Source organism: Doryrhamphus excisus, linkage group LG12, assembly GCF_037039965.1.
Source record: "Doryrhamphus excisus strain RoL-2023G ecotype Guam linkage group LG12, RoL_Dexc_Guam_v1.1, whole genome shotgun sequence".
In the NCBI taxonomy this organism is placed as follows: Eukaryota; Metazoa; Chordata; class Actinopteri; order Syngnathiformes; family Syngnathidae; genus Doryrhamphus; species Doryrhamphus excisus.
Genome location: NC_136368.1, coordinates 19,392,501 through 19,408,466, shown reverse-complemented (window position 1 = coordinate 19,408,466; position 15,966 = coordinate 19,392,501). Strand labels below are relative to the sequence as shown.

At 38.8% G+C, this 15,966-nt stretch overlaps 1 protein-coding gene across 1 annotated transcript in view; it reads right to left on the bottom strand.

The window, feature by feature from the left end:
- Positions 1-2,166: 2,166 nt before the first annotated feature.
- The window catches only part of LOC131136023 (neuroligin-4, X-linked-like), a 44,257-nt gene continuing 30,457 nt past the window's right edge, over positions 2,167-15,966 (bottom strand). Inside the window, exons 8-9 of the mRNA XM_058082483.2 lie at positions 11,871-12,480; positions 2,167-5,532 (exon numbers count right to left, since the gene is read on the bottom strand). Of these exons, the coding sequence (XP_057938466.1) occupies positions 5,125-5,532; positions 11,871-12,480 (1,018 nt within the window). The 3' untranslated portion in view covers positions 2,167-5,124. The remainder of the gene's footprint in view (positions 5,533-11,870; positions 12,481-15,966) is intronic.

Sequence of the window (15,966 nt, the reverse complement as noted above, 5' to 3'; positions counted from 1 at the left end):
AATGAAATAAAACCATTACCATTACCATAAAAACCTGGGTAAACGACTAAAAACCATGTGTCCTGCGAAAACAGGATGTATGGTCGCTCTACTCTTATGCGTGCAGCATTCCAGTCGGGTTCGAGTTAGTCCATCCAAATCCATTTCCTTGTGTGTCAGATCAGGGTCCCGTTGTTCCGTGTTGACGTGTCGCCATAACACCTCCTCTTGACTTGAACCGATGCTTTCAAATATGTCGCCTTCTCCTCAATCAAATTAACGGCACTTTTATGGAGTTAATGGGATTAGAGGGAAGACACAATGCCGGAGACGTCAGTCCGCTCTGGAAGTGGGCCACGGATTTGGTTCTTTCTCATCCCACAGGGTCTCTTTGGCCAGCTGGCAGGGGCTTCTACTGTTGCATTGTTTACAGCTATGGCTGCCTTATTTGGTGGAGAGGCAACTTTTTATGTGAATGATGAATTCGCTAGGGTGAAACGATAAAGACGTTGAAGTGTTTTTATTGGAGAAAAAGTGAAACGAGAGGTATGAGGCCTTTTTATTTAATTAGTTAGATTTATGGTTAATGATGGGTTGAATTCTTCAGCTTTTTGTCACAGTCAGCATTTCAGATTATTTCTTTTCCTGTTATAGCTAATCAATGGCGAGAATGGAACTGTTTACATCACACAACTCCTGCAGTTTCCTTTTTTTGGTGGCAAAAATCTTATGAGATGACTTCATAAATTAAAAATTGCAGTTGTACTCCCCCCATTTATTCATTTATTTTCTACCGCTTATCCTCAATCACAGGGCACATATAGACAAACAACCATTCACACTCACATTCATACCTATGGACAATTTGGAGTCGCTAATTAACCTAGCATGTTTTTGGAATGTGGGAGGAAACCGGAGTACCCGGAGAAAACCCACAGAAGCACGGGGAGAACATACAAACTCCACACATAGATGGCCAAAAGCGGAATCGAACTCGGGTCTTCTAGCTGTGAGGCCTGCACGCTAACCACTCGTCCAAATTCAGCAACTCATTCATTATTTTTCTACCGCTTATCCTCACAAGGGTTGCGGGGGTGCTGGAGCCTATCCCAGGGTACACCCTGGACTGGTGGCCAGCCAATCACAGGGCACATATAGACAAACAACCATTCACACTCACATTCATACCTATGGACAATTTGGAGTCGCTAATTAACCTAGCATGTTTTTTTGGAATGTGGGAGGAAACCGGAGTACCCGGGGAAAACCCACTCATGCACGGGGAGAACATGCAAATTCCACACAGAGATGCCTGAGGATGGAATCGAACTTACGTCTCCGAGCTGCGTGGCCTGCACACTAACCACTCTTCCAAATTCAGCAACTCATTCATTCATTTTCTACCGCTTATCCTCACGAGGGTCACGGGGGTGCTGGAGCCTATCCCAGGGTACACCCTGGACTGGTGGCCAGCCAATCACAGGGCACATAAAGACAAACAACCATTCACACTCACATTCATACCTATGGACAATTTGGAGTCGCTAATTAACCTAGCATGTTTTTGGAATGTGGGAGGAAACCGGAGTACCCGGAGAAAACCCACGCATGCACGGGGAGAACATGCAAATTCCACACAGCAATGGCCGAGGGTGGAATCGAACTTGAGTCTTCTAGCTGAGAGGCCTGCACGCTAACCACTCATCCAAATTCAGCAACTCATTCATTCATTTTCTACCATTTATCCTCACAAGGGTCGCGGGGGGAAAACACACTGGACTGGTGGCCAGCCAATCACAGGGCACATATAGACAAACAACCATTCACACTCACATTCATACCTATGGACAATTTGGAGTCGCTAATTAACCTAGCATGTTTTTGGAATGTGGGAGGAAACCGGAATGTGGGAGTACCCGGAGAAAACCCACGCATGCACGGAAGGAATTGAACTCCGGTCTCTTAGCTGTGAGGCCTGCACGCTAACCACTCACCCCCAAACAATACTAATAATAATACCTCTCTTACCAAATGAAGACATACACAGCATTTGAATTGCTCATAAATTGTAAAATATTGATATTTTTATTCTTCAAAAATGCAGCAGAAATGTTTTTATGCTTGACACAATCTATCCAACCACCTAGTCAATATGAAAAAGAATAATCTTCCATCACCCGTTCCGTGTTGTTTTTTTTTTTTTTATGGGAATTCTGCAAAAGCTCCGTCATCCACAAGTTTAACAGCGTTCTTTTTTTCAGGTGTGCGGATGTCAGCTAACTGAAATCTCTTGTGGTTTTAGGATTAAATAGTATGGCAAAAGCAGCACGGTTGGGAGCATTGGAGGTACAGTACGGGGTTCGGGTAAGGGTCACGGAACTGCGACCCAAAACAGCACAGCCGGGTTGAGGCTTGTTTGAAAAGGTGAAAGTGGGCCAAATGAAAGTGCAAACGGTTGAATCGTTGACAAAGAGGCAAGGCTTTTAGATTTACAATAGCAACCCCGGACTGGCTGTCAGTCAATTTTTAGTGGCAGATATGAGAGCAGCGACGTGACTGGTTAATATGATGGCCTGATATTTATTCTCCAAATGCTATGATATGGTGACGCAATCTGACAAAAGAGCCCTTAAGCGTTCCCGGTGAAGCCAGCTGGATAACTTCCAAAAATCTCTCTAAATTAGAGCCATAGTCATTTTTGTCCACAAGAAGCTGAAGTTTGATTAAATATTAAATATTACAATGTGCATCTCGGTGGACATTTGATTTGAGAAAATATGGTTCATTACAAGGTTGGAAAATGCAATATGCACAGATATGACTTTGCAAGGTCTATAACATCAAATGAGTTATGTTGGACATAATTCATTCAAGCCTCAATCATGGAAATGACAAGTTTTTCAGCAATATTTTTAGTCATGGCCGTCATATTCATAATAACGAAATATACGAAAAATGTGTCCGATTTTTTTTTTTTGCCTTCTGGATAGGAGTATTCAAAAAAGTATCATTTTGAAAGTATATTTGAATATTTTAACATCAATATTGTTAATATAATTTAAATACAAACATATTACAATTCTGTGGAAGTGGTTGCCATGAAATATATTATATGTAGAAAGTATGTTTTTTTTTTAGTGTACTGTACTTTTTTGGGAATCCGAGCATGGAGGACATCCTGAGAATCGATTAGTTTCTGTGTATTATTATTAATTATTAATACTGTGCAGGCTAAAGTTAAATTTTTGGTGCCTCGGAAAAAATACACGGGAAAAATACTCCCAAAAGTTGCTGAATAGTACCTCCCTCGATTAGCTTCTGTGTATTATTAGTATTATTAATTATTAATATTGTGCAGGCTAAAGTTACATTTTTGGTGCTTCGGAAAAAATACATGGCAAAAATACTCCCAAAAGTTGCTCAATAGTACCTTCCTCGATTAGCATCTGTGTATTATTATTTTTAATTATTAATATTGTGCAGGCTAAAGTGAAATTTTTGGTGCCTCGGAAAAAATACACGGGAAAAATACTCCCAAAAGTTGCTGAATAGTACGTCGGCGTGTGTTACGCATAGGCACATCATCAAAATACGACAGAGTAATCGGACCACATTGAAAAAAAAACAAGAATCTTAGCTTTCGACAATAAAGTCATGAATTTACAAAAATAAAGTCACAAATTAAACCCGAAAAAAAGTCATAAATTTACAGGAACAAAAGTCCAAAATTTATGAGTATAAATAAAAAGTAATTTACAAGAAAAAAAAAAAGAAAAAAATATTTTGAGAATGAAGTCGTAATATTAGGTGTCATCGTAAAAACAGAGCATAGGCAAGCCTAGCTCTTACTTAGAACGGCGCAGTTTTTCGCAGAATTTTCAATGTGGACCTAATACTCCATCATCCAAACTTATGTTGTAAAAAGCCTATTTTGATTTTTTTATTAACTATTTCTATCAATATTCGATTTGTTTCATTAATTGGGACTCAGGAATAGAAATCGAATTAATCTGAATTTACTTGCCATGAATTTGTTGATAGATATATCCCTCAATTATGTTGTTATTCTTTACAATATCTATATTGATATCTATATTGATCATTCTAAACTGGAACAGCTGCTTCAGATGGAGAAAGGAAAAGGATTTCAATGATTATTGATATTTGGCTGGTGATCAATCATCGTACCGATGCTGCATTATCTACACAATACTATCTCATCATCCAGTCGTCAAACAAATAGACAGGACCGTGTTGTTTTTTTGTTGTTTTTTTTTTCCAAAAATGCCCATATTTCAACGACTAAACAAGTATACAATTACAATGAGACTTATCGGAATGATGGCATATAGCGAATAAAGCCGTTTTAAATGAAGCGTTACGTACTAGAGTGGGTGAGAGAGACATACAAACCGACCTTGCTTCAGGACATCTATACAATAATAAGAGTAATATCAGAAATGAAAGCAATAATGTGGTTAAATAAGTCGATGCAAGTAAATGCTAGAAATTATAATATATCATCCTTCTATTCTATTTACAGGGTTCGAACACATAGCTGGTACGGGTGATGCTTGGGTGTAACATCTCAGAGGGGCTGGTATACTATAATAACCTCAGTTCCCCCCCCTCCTTTTGATGAATCTCTCACTTTCTTTTCAGCTAAGGTTATTTTCTTTTAAATATATATTCCTTGTATTTTTTCGGATTCTCGGGTAGGTTGTTTTTTTTAGTTGAAAAATAATAATAATAATAATAAAACAAAAATAAAAGGCTACATTCACATTTCACAGGTTGTTCAGGTGGACGTCAGCAGTCTGTGTGTGTGTGTGTGTGTGTGTGTGGTCCCCCCCCCACATTTCTTTAGAGAAGATAGTCCACAACTGACCCCCCCCCCCTTTTTTTTTGTTCCCGGAGCATAGAAAAAGCAGAAGGTGTCATGGTTGAAAGCGATGCATAGAACTGCATCTCCAGTTCTTCATCTGCTCCCACACAGCTGTTAGTCCCCCGTTCCTATTGTATTGTCTCCACGTGGAACAATCCTGCAGGGTAATTAGTAGAGGTATTTGAGTCTTGTACTTGTTTAATGTGTGTAAGCATGTGTGTAGTAATTATGTCCCACTAGGGGCAAGATTCTCGCTGCGGTTATACACGCGTGGTGGAGTGTGTGTGCGTGGAGATGTGTGTGTGCGGCAAGTGTGTATTACTGTACGGGCTGTGGTGTGTGTATCCCTGGTGAGGGTGGCCCATTCTCATGCCGACCACCGATCCGGGTGTCATGGGGGTCATGGGCGTGGCGGGGGTAACAGAGTGCGACCCGGGGGTCACGGGTAGTGAGCCCGGGGTCAGAGAGGTTATGAGTGGGACGTCGTCGGGCGAGCGGCGCAAGGTGAGGGTGTAGTCGGGCGGGCAAGTGAGACGCACGGTGTCCAGGGTGCTGTAGATGTCCTGGGTGTCCAAGCCGTCCAGCGCGTCCAGCGTGTCCAGAGTGTGGTGGTGGTGTGTGTTGTTCCGCTCGTCGGCTGATGCGGCGTCTGACTCCAGTTGCTTCACCTGGAAATATCGATAAACCAGTTCATTCATTTCATAAAAACCATTAAGACGTACTTTTAATGTAATTGTGTATACATGGTAATGGTTTAATTTCATTTGAACATGCATCAGATTACAATTGAATGCATCACATAATCAGTTCACAGTTCCACATGTCCAAAAGGAGTAGGAAGAAGCAAAGCTTATTAAATCCTCCCCCTCCATCTGGTACTTTTACAATCAGTAACTGTTACATTTGTTCACTTCCTGCTTTCCATAATACAATTTGAGTTTTTTGTTTTTTTTTTACTGTTACATTTGTTCACTTCCTGCTTTCCATAATACAGTTTAAGGTTTTTTGTTTGTTTTTTTTTAACTGTTACATTTGTTCACTTCCTGCTTTCCATAATACAGTTTAAGGTTTTGTTTTTTTTTACTGTTACATTTGTTCACTTCCTGCTTTCCATAATACAGTTTAAGGTTTTTTGTTTGGTTTTTTAAACTGTTACATTTGTTCACTTCCTGCTTTCCATAATACAGTTTAAGGTGTTTTTTTTACTGTTACACTTGTTCACTTCCTGCTTTCCATAATACAGTTGAAGGTTTTTTGTTTGTTTTTTTAACTGTTACATTTGTTCACTTCCTGCTTTCCATAATACAATTTAAGTTTTTTTGTTTTTTTTTAACTGTTACATTTGGTCACTTCCTGCTTTCCATAATACAATTTAAGTTGTTTTTTTTACTGTTACATTTGTTCACTTCCTGCTTTCCATAATACAGTTTAAGGTTTTTTTTTTTTTTTTTGACTGTTACATTTGTTCACTTCCTGCTTTCCATAGTGCAGTTTAAGGGTTTTTTTGTTCTTTTTTTAATAATGTACCTTGTACCGAAGTACGAGGTGATATGAGCATCCAATGACATAATGGGTACCATAGTAAGTAACCTCAGAATACAGTACTGTCATATACTATACAGTCAAAAATGGTTTTGTACACTGCAGCTTTGCTATGATTTGGTTTTTATTCAAAAAAAATAATCCAGAGTTTTTGCACACATTCCGCATGGAATAAACTAGTCTGTTTGCGTTGTACTGCATTATTCCATGAAATCCAGTGGCCAAACAAAGAACCCTGTCAGGTATTTGATGAAAAAAAAGATGAGAAACAAAACGACAAAAGAATTTGATCTCGCCAGTATTGCATCAACAATAAATTTAATTCTTTCACCATTTATAAATATTTAGCATTGTTTTCTGCACGTAAAGCTGTAATTATTATCCATAAAATGTATTTTTGTTGAATATTTTGTCGATAATTACATTTACATTATTTCCTATAGGAGAAATTGAACAGATTTCGTATGTTCTGGTTTTCGTCTGACTTTTTGGAACAAATTAATAAAGACAACCGAGTTACCACTGTACAAATGTACTCTAACCCATTGCGGTTAGAACATCGTTCCCTCACTCTATTGCGGTTTTCCGAAAATGTATTCATTAATAAATAATCTGATGATGAATAAATGATGCTGTTTCATGGTTGACTATGGCCGATTCGTCCAAAGAATGAATACTTGAAGGGATAGTTCGACATCCCCATCAACAATGACTCTTTGTTCTGGTCGGATGTATTTGAGTATTAGAGTTAGTAGGGCTGTCAAAATGAATGTGATAACTCAAAATAATTTATTAAATTATTAAAATGACTAACTGGCACGGATGAGTGCTCCTGTACGATCGCATCTCGAGGTTCATTGTATAAAAACACCATTAAGAAGCACAGAAAGCAAAACACAGCACAATTAATAATAAATGTGTAATAAATGGGTAGTAATCTAAATTAAATATAGATTAAAAGTGTCTTCTTTGGACAGCCCTGGTGTGAATAAATCATGTATTCATCAATAAACATTTCAAACCCTCTTAAATCTGATAATGTGGTGTAAACCAGGGCTTCCAGACCACCATGTCGAGGAGAGGTAAGGGTGGTCTCTCTTTTTAATTTTTGGTCTGTAAACACGAGACTCGCTTGAGAACTCGGGACTATTCCACACTCGGTGAAGAGTGCGCTATATGCAGCTCACGCGCAGTCACACTATTCTCAAAACGACATGGTCGTGATTGTAATTAAGGATAAGGATTGTAGATTATTGGAGATTAACATCTCGAATGAGTGAATCTCATTACTGGAAAAACAAAACAAACCAAAGAAACCTCAGAAAACCCTAACTATACTGACAGTCACTATGGTACCCATTATGTCATTGTATGGTCATATCACCTCGTACTTTATTTTAACTATATTAGGAAAGCAGGAAGTGAACAAATGTAACAGTTACTGATTGTTACATTTGTTCACTTCCTGCTTTCCATAACACAATTTAAGTTTTTTTTGTTTTTTTTACTGTTACATTTGTTCACTTCCTGCTTTCCATAATACAGTTTAACGTTTTTTGTTTGTTTTTTTAACTGTTACATTTGTTCACTTCCTGCTTTCCATAATACAGTTTAAGGTTTTTTGTTGTTTTTTTTTACTGTTACATTTGTTCACTTCCTGCTTTCCATAATACAATTTAAGGTTTTTTGTTTGTTTTTTTTACTGTTACATTTGTTCACTTCCTGCTTTCCATAATACAATTTAAGGTTTGGTTTTTTTTTTACTGTTACATTTGTTCACTTCCTGCTTTCCATAATACAGTTTAAATTTTTTTTTACTGTTACATTTGTTCACTTCCTGCTTTCCATAATACAGTTTAAGGTTTTTTGTTTGTCTTTTTAACTGTTACATTTGTTCACTTCCTGCTTTCCATAATACAGTTTAAGGATTTTTGTTTGTCTTTTTAACTGTTACATTTGTTCATTTCCTGCTTTCCATAATACAGTTTAAGGTTTTTTTTTTTTTTTTTTACTGTTACATTTGTTCACTTCCTGCTTTCCATAATTAAGTTTTTTTTTCTTTTTTTAATAATGTACCTTGTACTGAAGTAGGAGGTGATATGAGCATTCAATGCCATAATGGGTACCATAGTAACCATCAATATAGTGATATGTATAGCACATCATGACTGGTTCAAGACTCTTCATCCTTGTATTTAGCAAACATCAACTGCTTGTATTGTTTCTTGAATTGGCTCATCGTTGTGCATTGTTTGAGGGTCTTACTCAATCCATTCCATAGTTTGATTCCACATACTGAAATGCTATGGCTTTTTAACGTAGTCCTAGCATAGAAGTGTTTCAAATTTAGTTCTTCCCTGAGATCATATTGGAGAAGAAAATGACTGGACAATCTTCGTAGGAGACCACGAAACTGGGAAGCAGTCACCTGACCAACGCCGAAAGGAGCCGTTGATCACAATTGCAGCTTTGCACAGGAGTGGAGTCAATGCTGACAGTTTTAGTGATGACTCCATTGTTGTTCAGGATAAGGTTCCTTGCTTTTAGAGTCAAGGAACTGAACAGTGGCTGCCTGACCCTCACTGACCCCCATTGAAAAGAATTATGACAGAGCTGCCGGGCGTCATAGTGGCCTTGCGGGAGTGGAGCCACTTGAGGGTTCCACTTATTTGTTCATACACCAATCGGAGTTTCTCATATGTTCATTTATTTGAGGCGGCTCGCTACTAAATTAAATTTGACAGTCGCAGATACTTTTGAAACCTTTTTCTTTCAATGTCACTTCCGATTCCGTGTTGTGTGTGTTATTATGTGACTTTTTTTATGCTTTCAGAGATAGATTTGAATCATTAATGGCTTCTCCCAGGTCTATGTGATGTTTTATAGATGTTCTTATAGTCGGGGTGACATTTTGTTTATTTAGTAAATAGCAATTTAGTAATAATAGTAAAATATTAAATTTTTATATAATATTTCATTCATTCATTTTCTACCGCTTTTCCTCACGAGGGTCGCGGCGGGGGGTGCTGGAGCCTATCCTAGCTGTTTTCGGGCGAGAGGCGGGGTACACGCTGGACTGGTGGCCAGCCAATCACAGGGCACATATAGACAAACAACCATTCACACTCACATTCATACCTATGGACAGTTTGGAGTCGCTAATTAACCTAGCATGTTTTTGGAATGTGGGAGGAAACTGGAGTACTCGGAGAAAACCCACACAGAGATGGCCGAGGGTGGAATTGAACCCTGGTCTCCTAGCTGTGAGGTCTGCACGCTAACCACTCGACCGCCGTGCCACCTGAATAATAAATATTCAATATATATATATATATCATAGATACATAAATAATATAATAATAATATAAAAATGTGGGCTAATAATAATAATATATAAATATGAATAATAAATATAATAATAATATAATACATATTTAATAATAATAATTTAGCAAAATATTTAGTAATCTGACTGCCAAACTACTTAGCCATTATGGCTAACCTGCATATACTCATTTATGACTAGAACTTAATTGGCATTTATTATATGCACTGCCGAGTGGTTAGCATGCAGGCCTCACAGCAAAAAACCTGAGTTTGATTCCATCTTCGGCCATTTCTGTGTGGAGTTTGCATGTTCTCCCCGTTTTTTTTTTTTTCCAGTTTCTTCCCAAATTCCAAAAACATGCTAGGTTAATTAGCAACTGGAGCCTACCCCAGCTGTTTTCGGGCGAGAGGCGGGGTACACAACTGGACTGGTGGCCAGCCAATCACAGGGCACATATAGATAAATTGGAGAAAACCTACACATGCACGGGGAAAACATGCAAACTCCACACAGAGATGGCCGAGGGTGGAATTGAACACTGGTTTCCTAGCTGTGAGGTCTGTGCGCTAACCACTCGACCGCCGTGCAGCCTGGTCTGGAACCAATTAACTGCCATAAAAAAGTATATATAATTGTATATTATTTATTATTAACATTATGCAGTGTCATTCAAACAAACTGACTGTTTTTGGTAATATGTTTATTACAGTCAAAAATAATTCAAAGACTCCTTTCTATATGCTAATTGATTTTGGTTTGGGTCTAAAAAAAATGTTTGTAAAATTAAAATTTGGCATTTTTTTCATGTCGATAAACCTCCTGCAGTCAGAATTACATCATCACATAATATGTTCTCAGGAAAAAAAATGTCCCACTAATGTAGCAGTGGGGAATATAATAGACACCGGATAAGAGCGGATATTCTGAATATAGAGAGCAGAATAGAAGTGCAGCGACAATCAGCAGAGCATGTCAGCTCTAAAGGAAATCTGGCATTTAGCGCTCAATAAGCCAGCGTGTGAGCCAACAAACAGAACAAACAACATGCCAAATAGTCAGCAGATGAGTTTAAATGGGTACCAAGTGAGGCACCTGGACACAGCACATACACACATACACACACATGCACACAAACACATACACACTCTCGCTCTGATGGCAAGCTATGTTTTTGCAGATGTGCTCCATTGCCAGCTGATCCACTGGCAAAAGAGGAGACCATAAAGATACTCATTCTTTGTACTACCCCCACATGAGGCGTTTCTATGAAAATGTCCCATTACTGACTTCTGAATACTTTTTAGTGATGTGTTTGTATTTATGTTAATATTGCAATATTTAACCAAACAGGATCATATCAACATACTTAGTACATAGTAATAGATAGTAACACTTTCAAGTACTTAAGTGAGGCAGGGTACACGCTAGACTGGTGGCCAGCTAATCACAGGGCACAAATAGACAAACAACCATTCACACTCACATTCAATTTGGAGTTGCTAATTAACCTAGCATGTTTTTGGAATGTGGGAGGAAACCGGAGTACCCGGTGAAAACCCACGCATGCACGGGGAGAACATGCAAACTCCACACAGAGATGGCCGAGACTGGAATTGAACTCGGGTCTCCTAGCTGTGAGGCCTGCACGGTAACCACTCGACTGCCGTGCAACAGAGGCAGCTGTCTTCCGGGCAAGAGGCGGGGTACACCCTGGACTGGTGGCCAGCCAATCACAGGGCACATATAGACAAACAACCATTCACACTCACATTCATACCTATGGATAATTCGGAGTCGCTAATTAAACTAGCATGTTTTCGGAATGTGGGAGGAAACCGGAGTACCCGGAGAAAACCCACGCATGCACGGGGAGAACATGTAAACTCCATACAGAGATGGCCGAGGGCGGAATTGCACTAAGTATAAGGAGTTAGTAAATAAGGAGTTAGTATGTTCTCTGTAGGCAGCATTATGAATTATCCTTACTGGCCTTTTTTGCAGTACATTTAGCGAGTGAAGATTGCTTTTATAGTCATTAGCCCATATTTCCACACAACTACTTGTTGGGAACGCAAACCAGATCTGGGTTTGCATTCGGTAATGCGGTCATTCAAAACAAATAGACAACCGACTTACCTGTAACGACATCAGTCCTTCCCCCTGAAGGTGAGCAGCAACATCAGCGGCGGTAATATCGCGTCGCGGAGCAGGAAGTGGACGAGGCCTGCGATGCTCCAGCCTCCTTTTATCTTTCTTGTAAAGCAGAGCAGCGAACGCCAAGATGTTGAGAAACAGCAGAGACGCTCCAACTGCGATGGTTACCGAGAGTTCTGTTGAGTAGTCCTCATTGGGCACGTGGACGCCGTTTTCATGTCCTCCCTGTCCTAGAGCCGACTCCGGCGGCTGGGGGGTCCCTCCTTGGGAACCGGGATGACGTGTGCTACTCGGAGGCCAGCCCTTGGACAGACGCTTAGTGTATGAGTATGGGGTGTCATCCTGCGGAGATGGACTATGGGTGAAGGAGGACACCGATTGGAGGAGCTCGTTGACGTGATGCAGGTGAGGAACCAGCTGGAGCCAGAAGGAAATCTTGGTCGCACGGTAGTGGTCTCTCACACGGGGCTTCAGGCCGATGTGGAGGTATAGCTGCTCTTTAGGGGTGTACTTGGACCAGGCCACCTCCTCAAAGCGATTGGGTTTGGTGTGGATGAACTTGGTGTCTTGAGGAACAGGCTGGTTGGGGTCTCTGGAAAAAACAGAGATGGTTACATTTTAGGTAAGGATATGCCATATGACTTCAATTGGGGTGCAGCAGCTTGGCATAAATAAAGAAAAACAACATTTTCAAACAGGCAAAGCATAGTTTAATGAATACATTTTAGTTAAAAATGTCACAAAATAAGCTTTTTTTTGGAAAAAGTAGCTAAGTCTGAACTGAATTATCTTCTCTGAGGGGACCTAATGTATCCTACAGGTTGATGGTCCAAAATCAAACAGTGTTTAGCAATGTCGATTATCATTTTAAAAAAAAAAAACAAGGGAATAGTGGTTAGCACAAAGTGGTTCTCGTGCAGGCCTCACAGCTTGGAGACCAGAGTTCAATTCCACCCTCAGCCATCTCTGTGTGGAGTTTGCATGTTCTCCCCGTGCATACGTGGGTTTGACTCTAGTTTCCTCCCACATAAAAAAAAAATATTTTTTTTTTTTTTAAATTAAAAAAAAATGTAATAATTTTTTTAAAAGTTTAAAAAATGTTTTAAAAATGAAAAAATTAAACAAACAAGAAAATTATATTATATTAACTATATAATAACTATATTAGGAAAGCAGGAAGTGAACAAATGTAACAGTTACTGACTGTAAAAGTACCAGATGGAGGGGTAGGATTTAATAAGCTTTCCTTCTTCCTACTCCTTTTGGACATGTGGAACTGTGAACTGATGATGTGATGGGTTAGCGTGCAGGCCTCACAGCTTGGAGACCTGTGTTCAATTCCACTCTCTGACATTTCTGTGTGAAGTTTGCATGTTCTCCCCGTGCATGCGTGGGTTTTCTCCGTGTACTCCGGTTTCCTCCCACATTCCAAAAACATGCTAGGTTAATTAGCGACTCCAAATTGTCCATAGGTATGAATGTGAGTGTGAATGGTTGTTTGTCTATATGTGCCAGAAGACAGCTGGGATAGGCTCCAGCACCCTTGCGACCCTTGTGAGGATAAGTGGTAGAAAATGAATGAATGAATGAATGAATAGATGGATGCAGTGACCCAGCATATTGAAAGAACCCAGTGGTCTATTCCACGTTGACTAGAACACCATTTAGAAAGACCAGCAGGCAAGACTAGTTGCTATGAGTCATATAATTATAGAGCAGACATTAAGAATGACAAACCCCCACTCTAAATCTGCTTCTTTGACTTTGAAAAAACCAACAGAGAAGAGTCATTCTGCTCTTATTCTTTAACAATACAGCTTAAAAAAAAAAAAGAAGACATTATCAAGCAGCTTGATGATGGTTTTACATGCAAGGTTTTGCACCACTGTGGAGATTATGTGTGGAATTATAAAGAAAGACTTTATACTCCTCGTACTTGACAGCACTTGACTGGAGCACAATAACAGGATATGACAATTCCAGGAAAGAGCTCCAGAGAACATTTCCAAGAAGGTCAAAGAATCTACACTTTACATCACATCCTAATCTTATCTTGTATAAGCCGCACGATTCATTCATTCATTCATCCATTCATTGTCTATATCGCTAGAGCCTATCCCAGCTAACTCAGAATGAGAGTAGGGGTAGGGATGTGCGGATTTGATATTGCTATTGGGCTTCTAAAATCTCCGGATGTTAGCACTGGGATACAAGTACTGGAATCCAGACCCCCCCCCCCCCCAACCCCCATCCTCCTCGCCCCCCCCCCAGCCCCCTCCCCAGCACATCTATCAAGCAGCATTCATGTGATTACATTAACAGTCTGCAGAAAAGACATGAAGACGTGCAGCCGAGTGTAAAACTTGTCATGCACAGGTTTGTTGTGGTGGCGCAGAATTATGGAAGTTTAACGCCACAAAAATTAAAAAAATTAAAAAATTTAAATAATTTTTTAAAAAGTTAAAAAAAATAAAATAAAATAAAAAAATAAAACAAACAAACAAGAAAATTATATTATATTAACTATATAATATATAAAAACTATATTAGGAAAGCAGGAAGTGAACAAATGTAACAGTTACTGATTGTAAAAATGTTGTTTTTCTGTCTTTCTCAAGGTGGTCTCTCGTACAGTACAAAAAAGAAAAGAGAATAAGAGCGTGGCCATGATGAAGCTGACAAATGAGCGAGGAATCTCCAGGATAGTAGATAATCATCGGAAAATCATTGTGCAATTTGCTGGCCGGTAGACGCTAAAAATAATTTATGATTAAGTAGTTCCACTGGCCACGTTGTACCTAACCGTTCTTAAAGGAAAAAAAAATCACATTTTTGCCCATCATCCAAAATGAGAAGTTTTATTGTTTTATTTATATGGTAATGGTAATGGTTTAATTTCATTTGAACATGCATCAGATTACAATTGAATGCATCACATCATCAGTTCACAGTTCCACATGTCCAAAAGGAGTAGGAAGAAGCAAAGCTTATTAAATTCTACCCCTCCATCTGGTACTTTTACAATCAGTAACTGTTACATTTGTTCACTTCCTGCTTTCCATAATACAATTTAATTTTTTTTTTGTTTTTTTTTTTACTGTTACATTTGTTCACTTCCTGCTTTCGATAATACAGTTTAAGGTTTTTTGTTTGTTTTTTTTAACTGTTACATTTGTTCACTTCCTGCTTTCCATAATACAGTTTAAGTTTTTTTGTTTTTTTTTTACTGTTACATTTGTTCACTTCCTGCTTTCCATAATACAGTTGAAGGTTTTTTGTTTGTTTTTTTTAACTGTTACATTTGTTCACTTCCTGCTTTCCATAATACAGTTTAAGGTTGTTTTTTTTAATAATGAAATTTAAAAATTTTTCTTTTTTTTTTGTCTTGTACCGAAGTACGAGGTGATATGACCATACAATGACATAATGGGTACCATAGTAAGTGTCAATATAGTGATATGTATAGTATTTTGCCATACTTTGGTCATTTTAAGCATTACTGGAACTTCCTTTCTGGGTGCATTGATTTCCCATAGCAACATATGTGGTGGTAGTGGTCTGACGCATGTCACATTATGTAAATCGGGCGTTCTTGGCGCTTTATTGAGATTTTTCAGAACACAGAATAGACTTCTTTTATCTGTTTTTATATCTTTAGAACACACTGGGGGGGAAAAAACCCAAAAATGATTATGAACACAATGACAAAGCAGCATCCTCACTAATTAACCGTGCCAATATTAAAAATCCGATCGCATCCTGCCAGATCACAAGCTCCTTTAATAACGACACTCTCTGTGTCAATGACAACAGCTCTTATTAAAATTCCATAGAAGACGGCGTGTCAAATATCTGCGTTTAACATTCCCATCCGACAACAAAAGCTCGATCATGTGAGTCAAGTACTCATTAACGTGTTAAAACCTTGTCAAATACCAGGAGAAAGACTCTGAAGTCTTTTTCTCCACCAGTGAGCATGTACAGTCGTCTCTTAGGATTTGCTCACACATACAATCAATGCAGCAGCCCCACATCATTCAGTCAATATTCAAGAAACATAAGACATAATTATCGTACT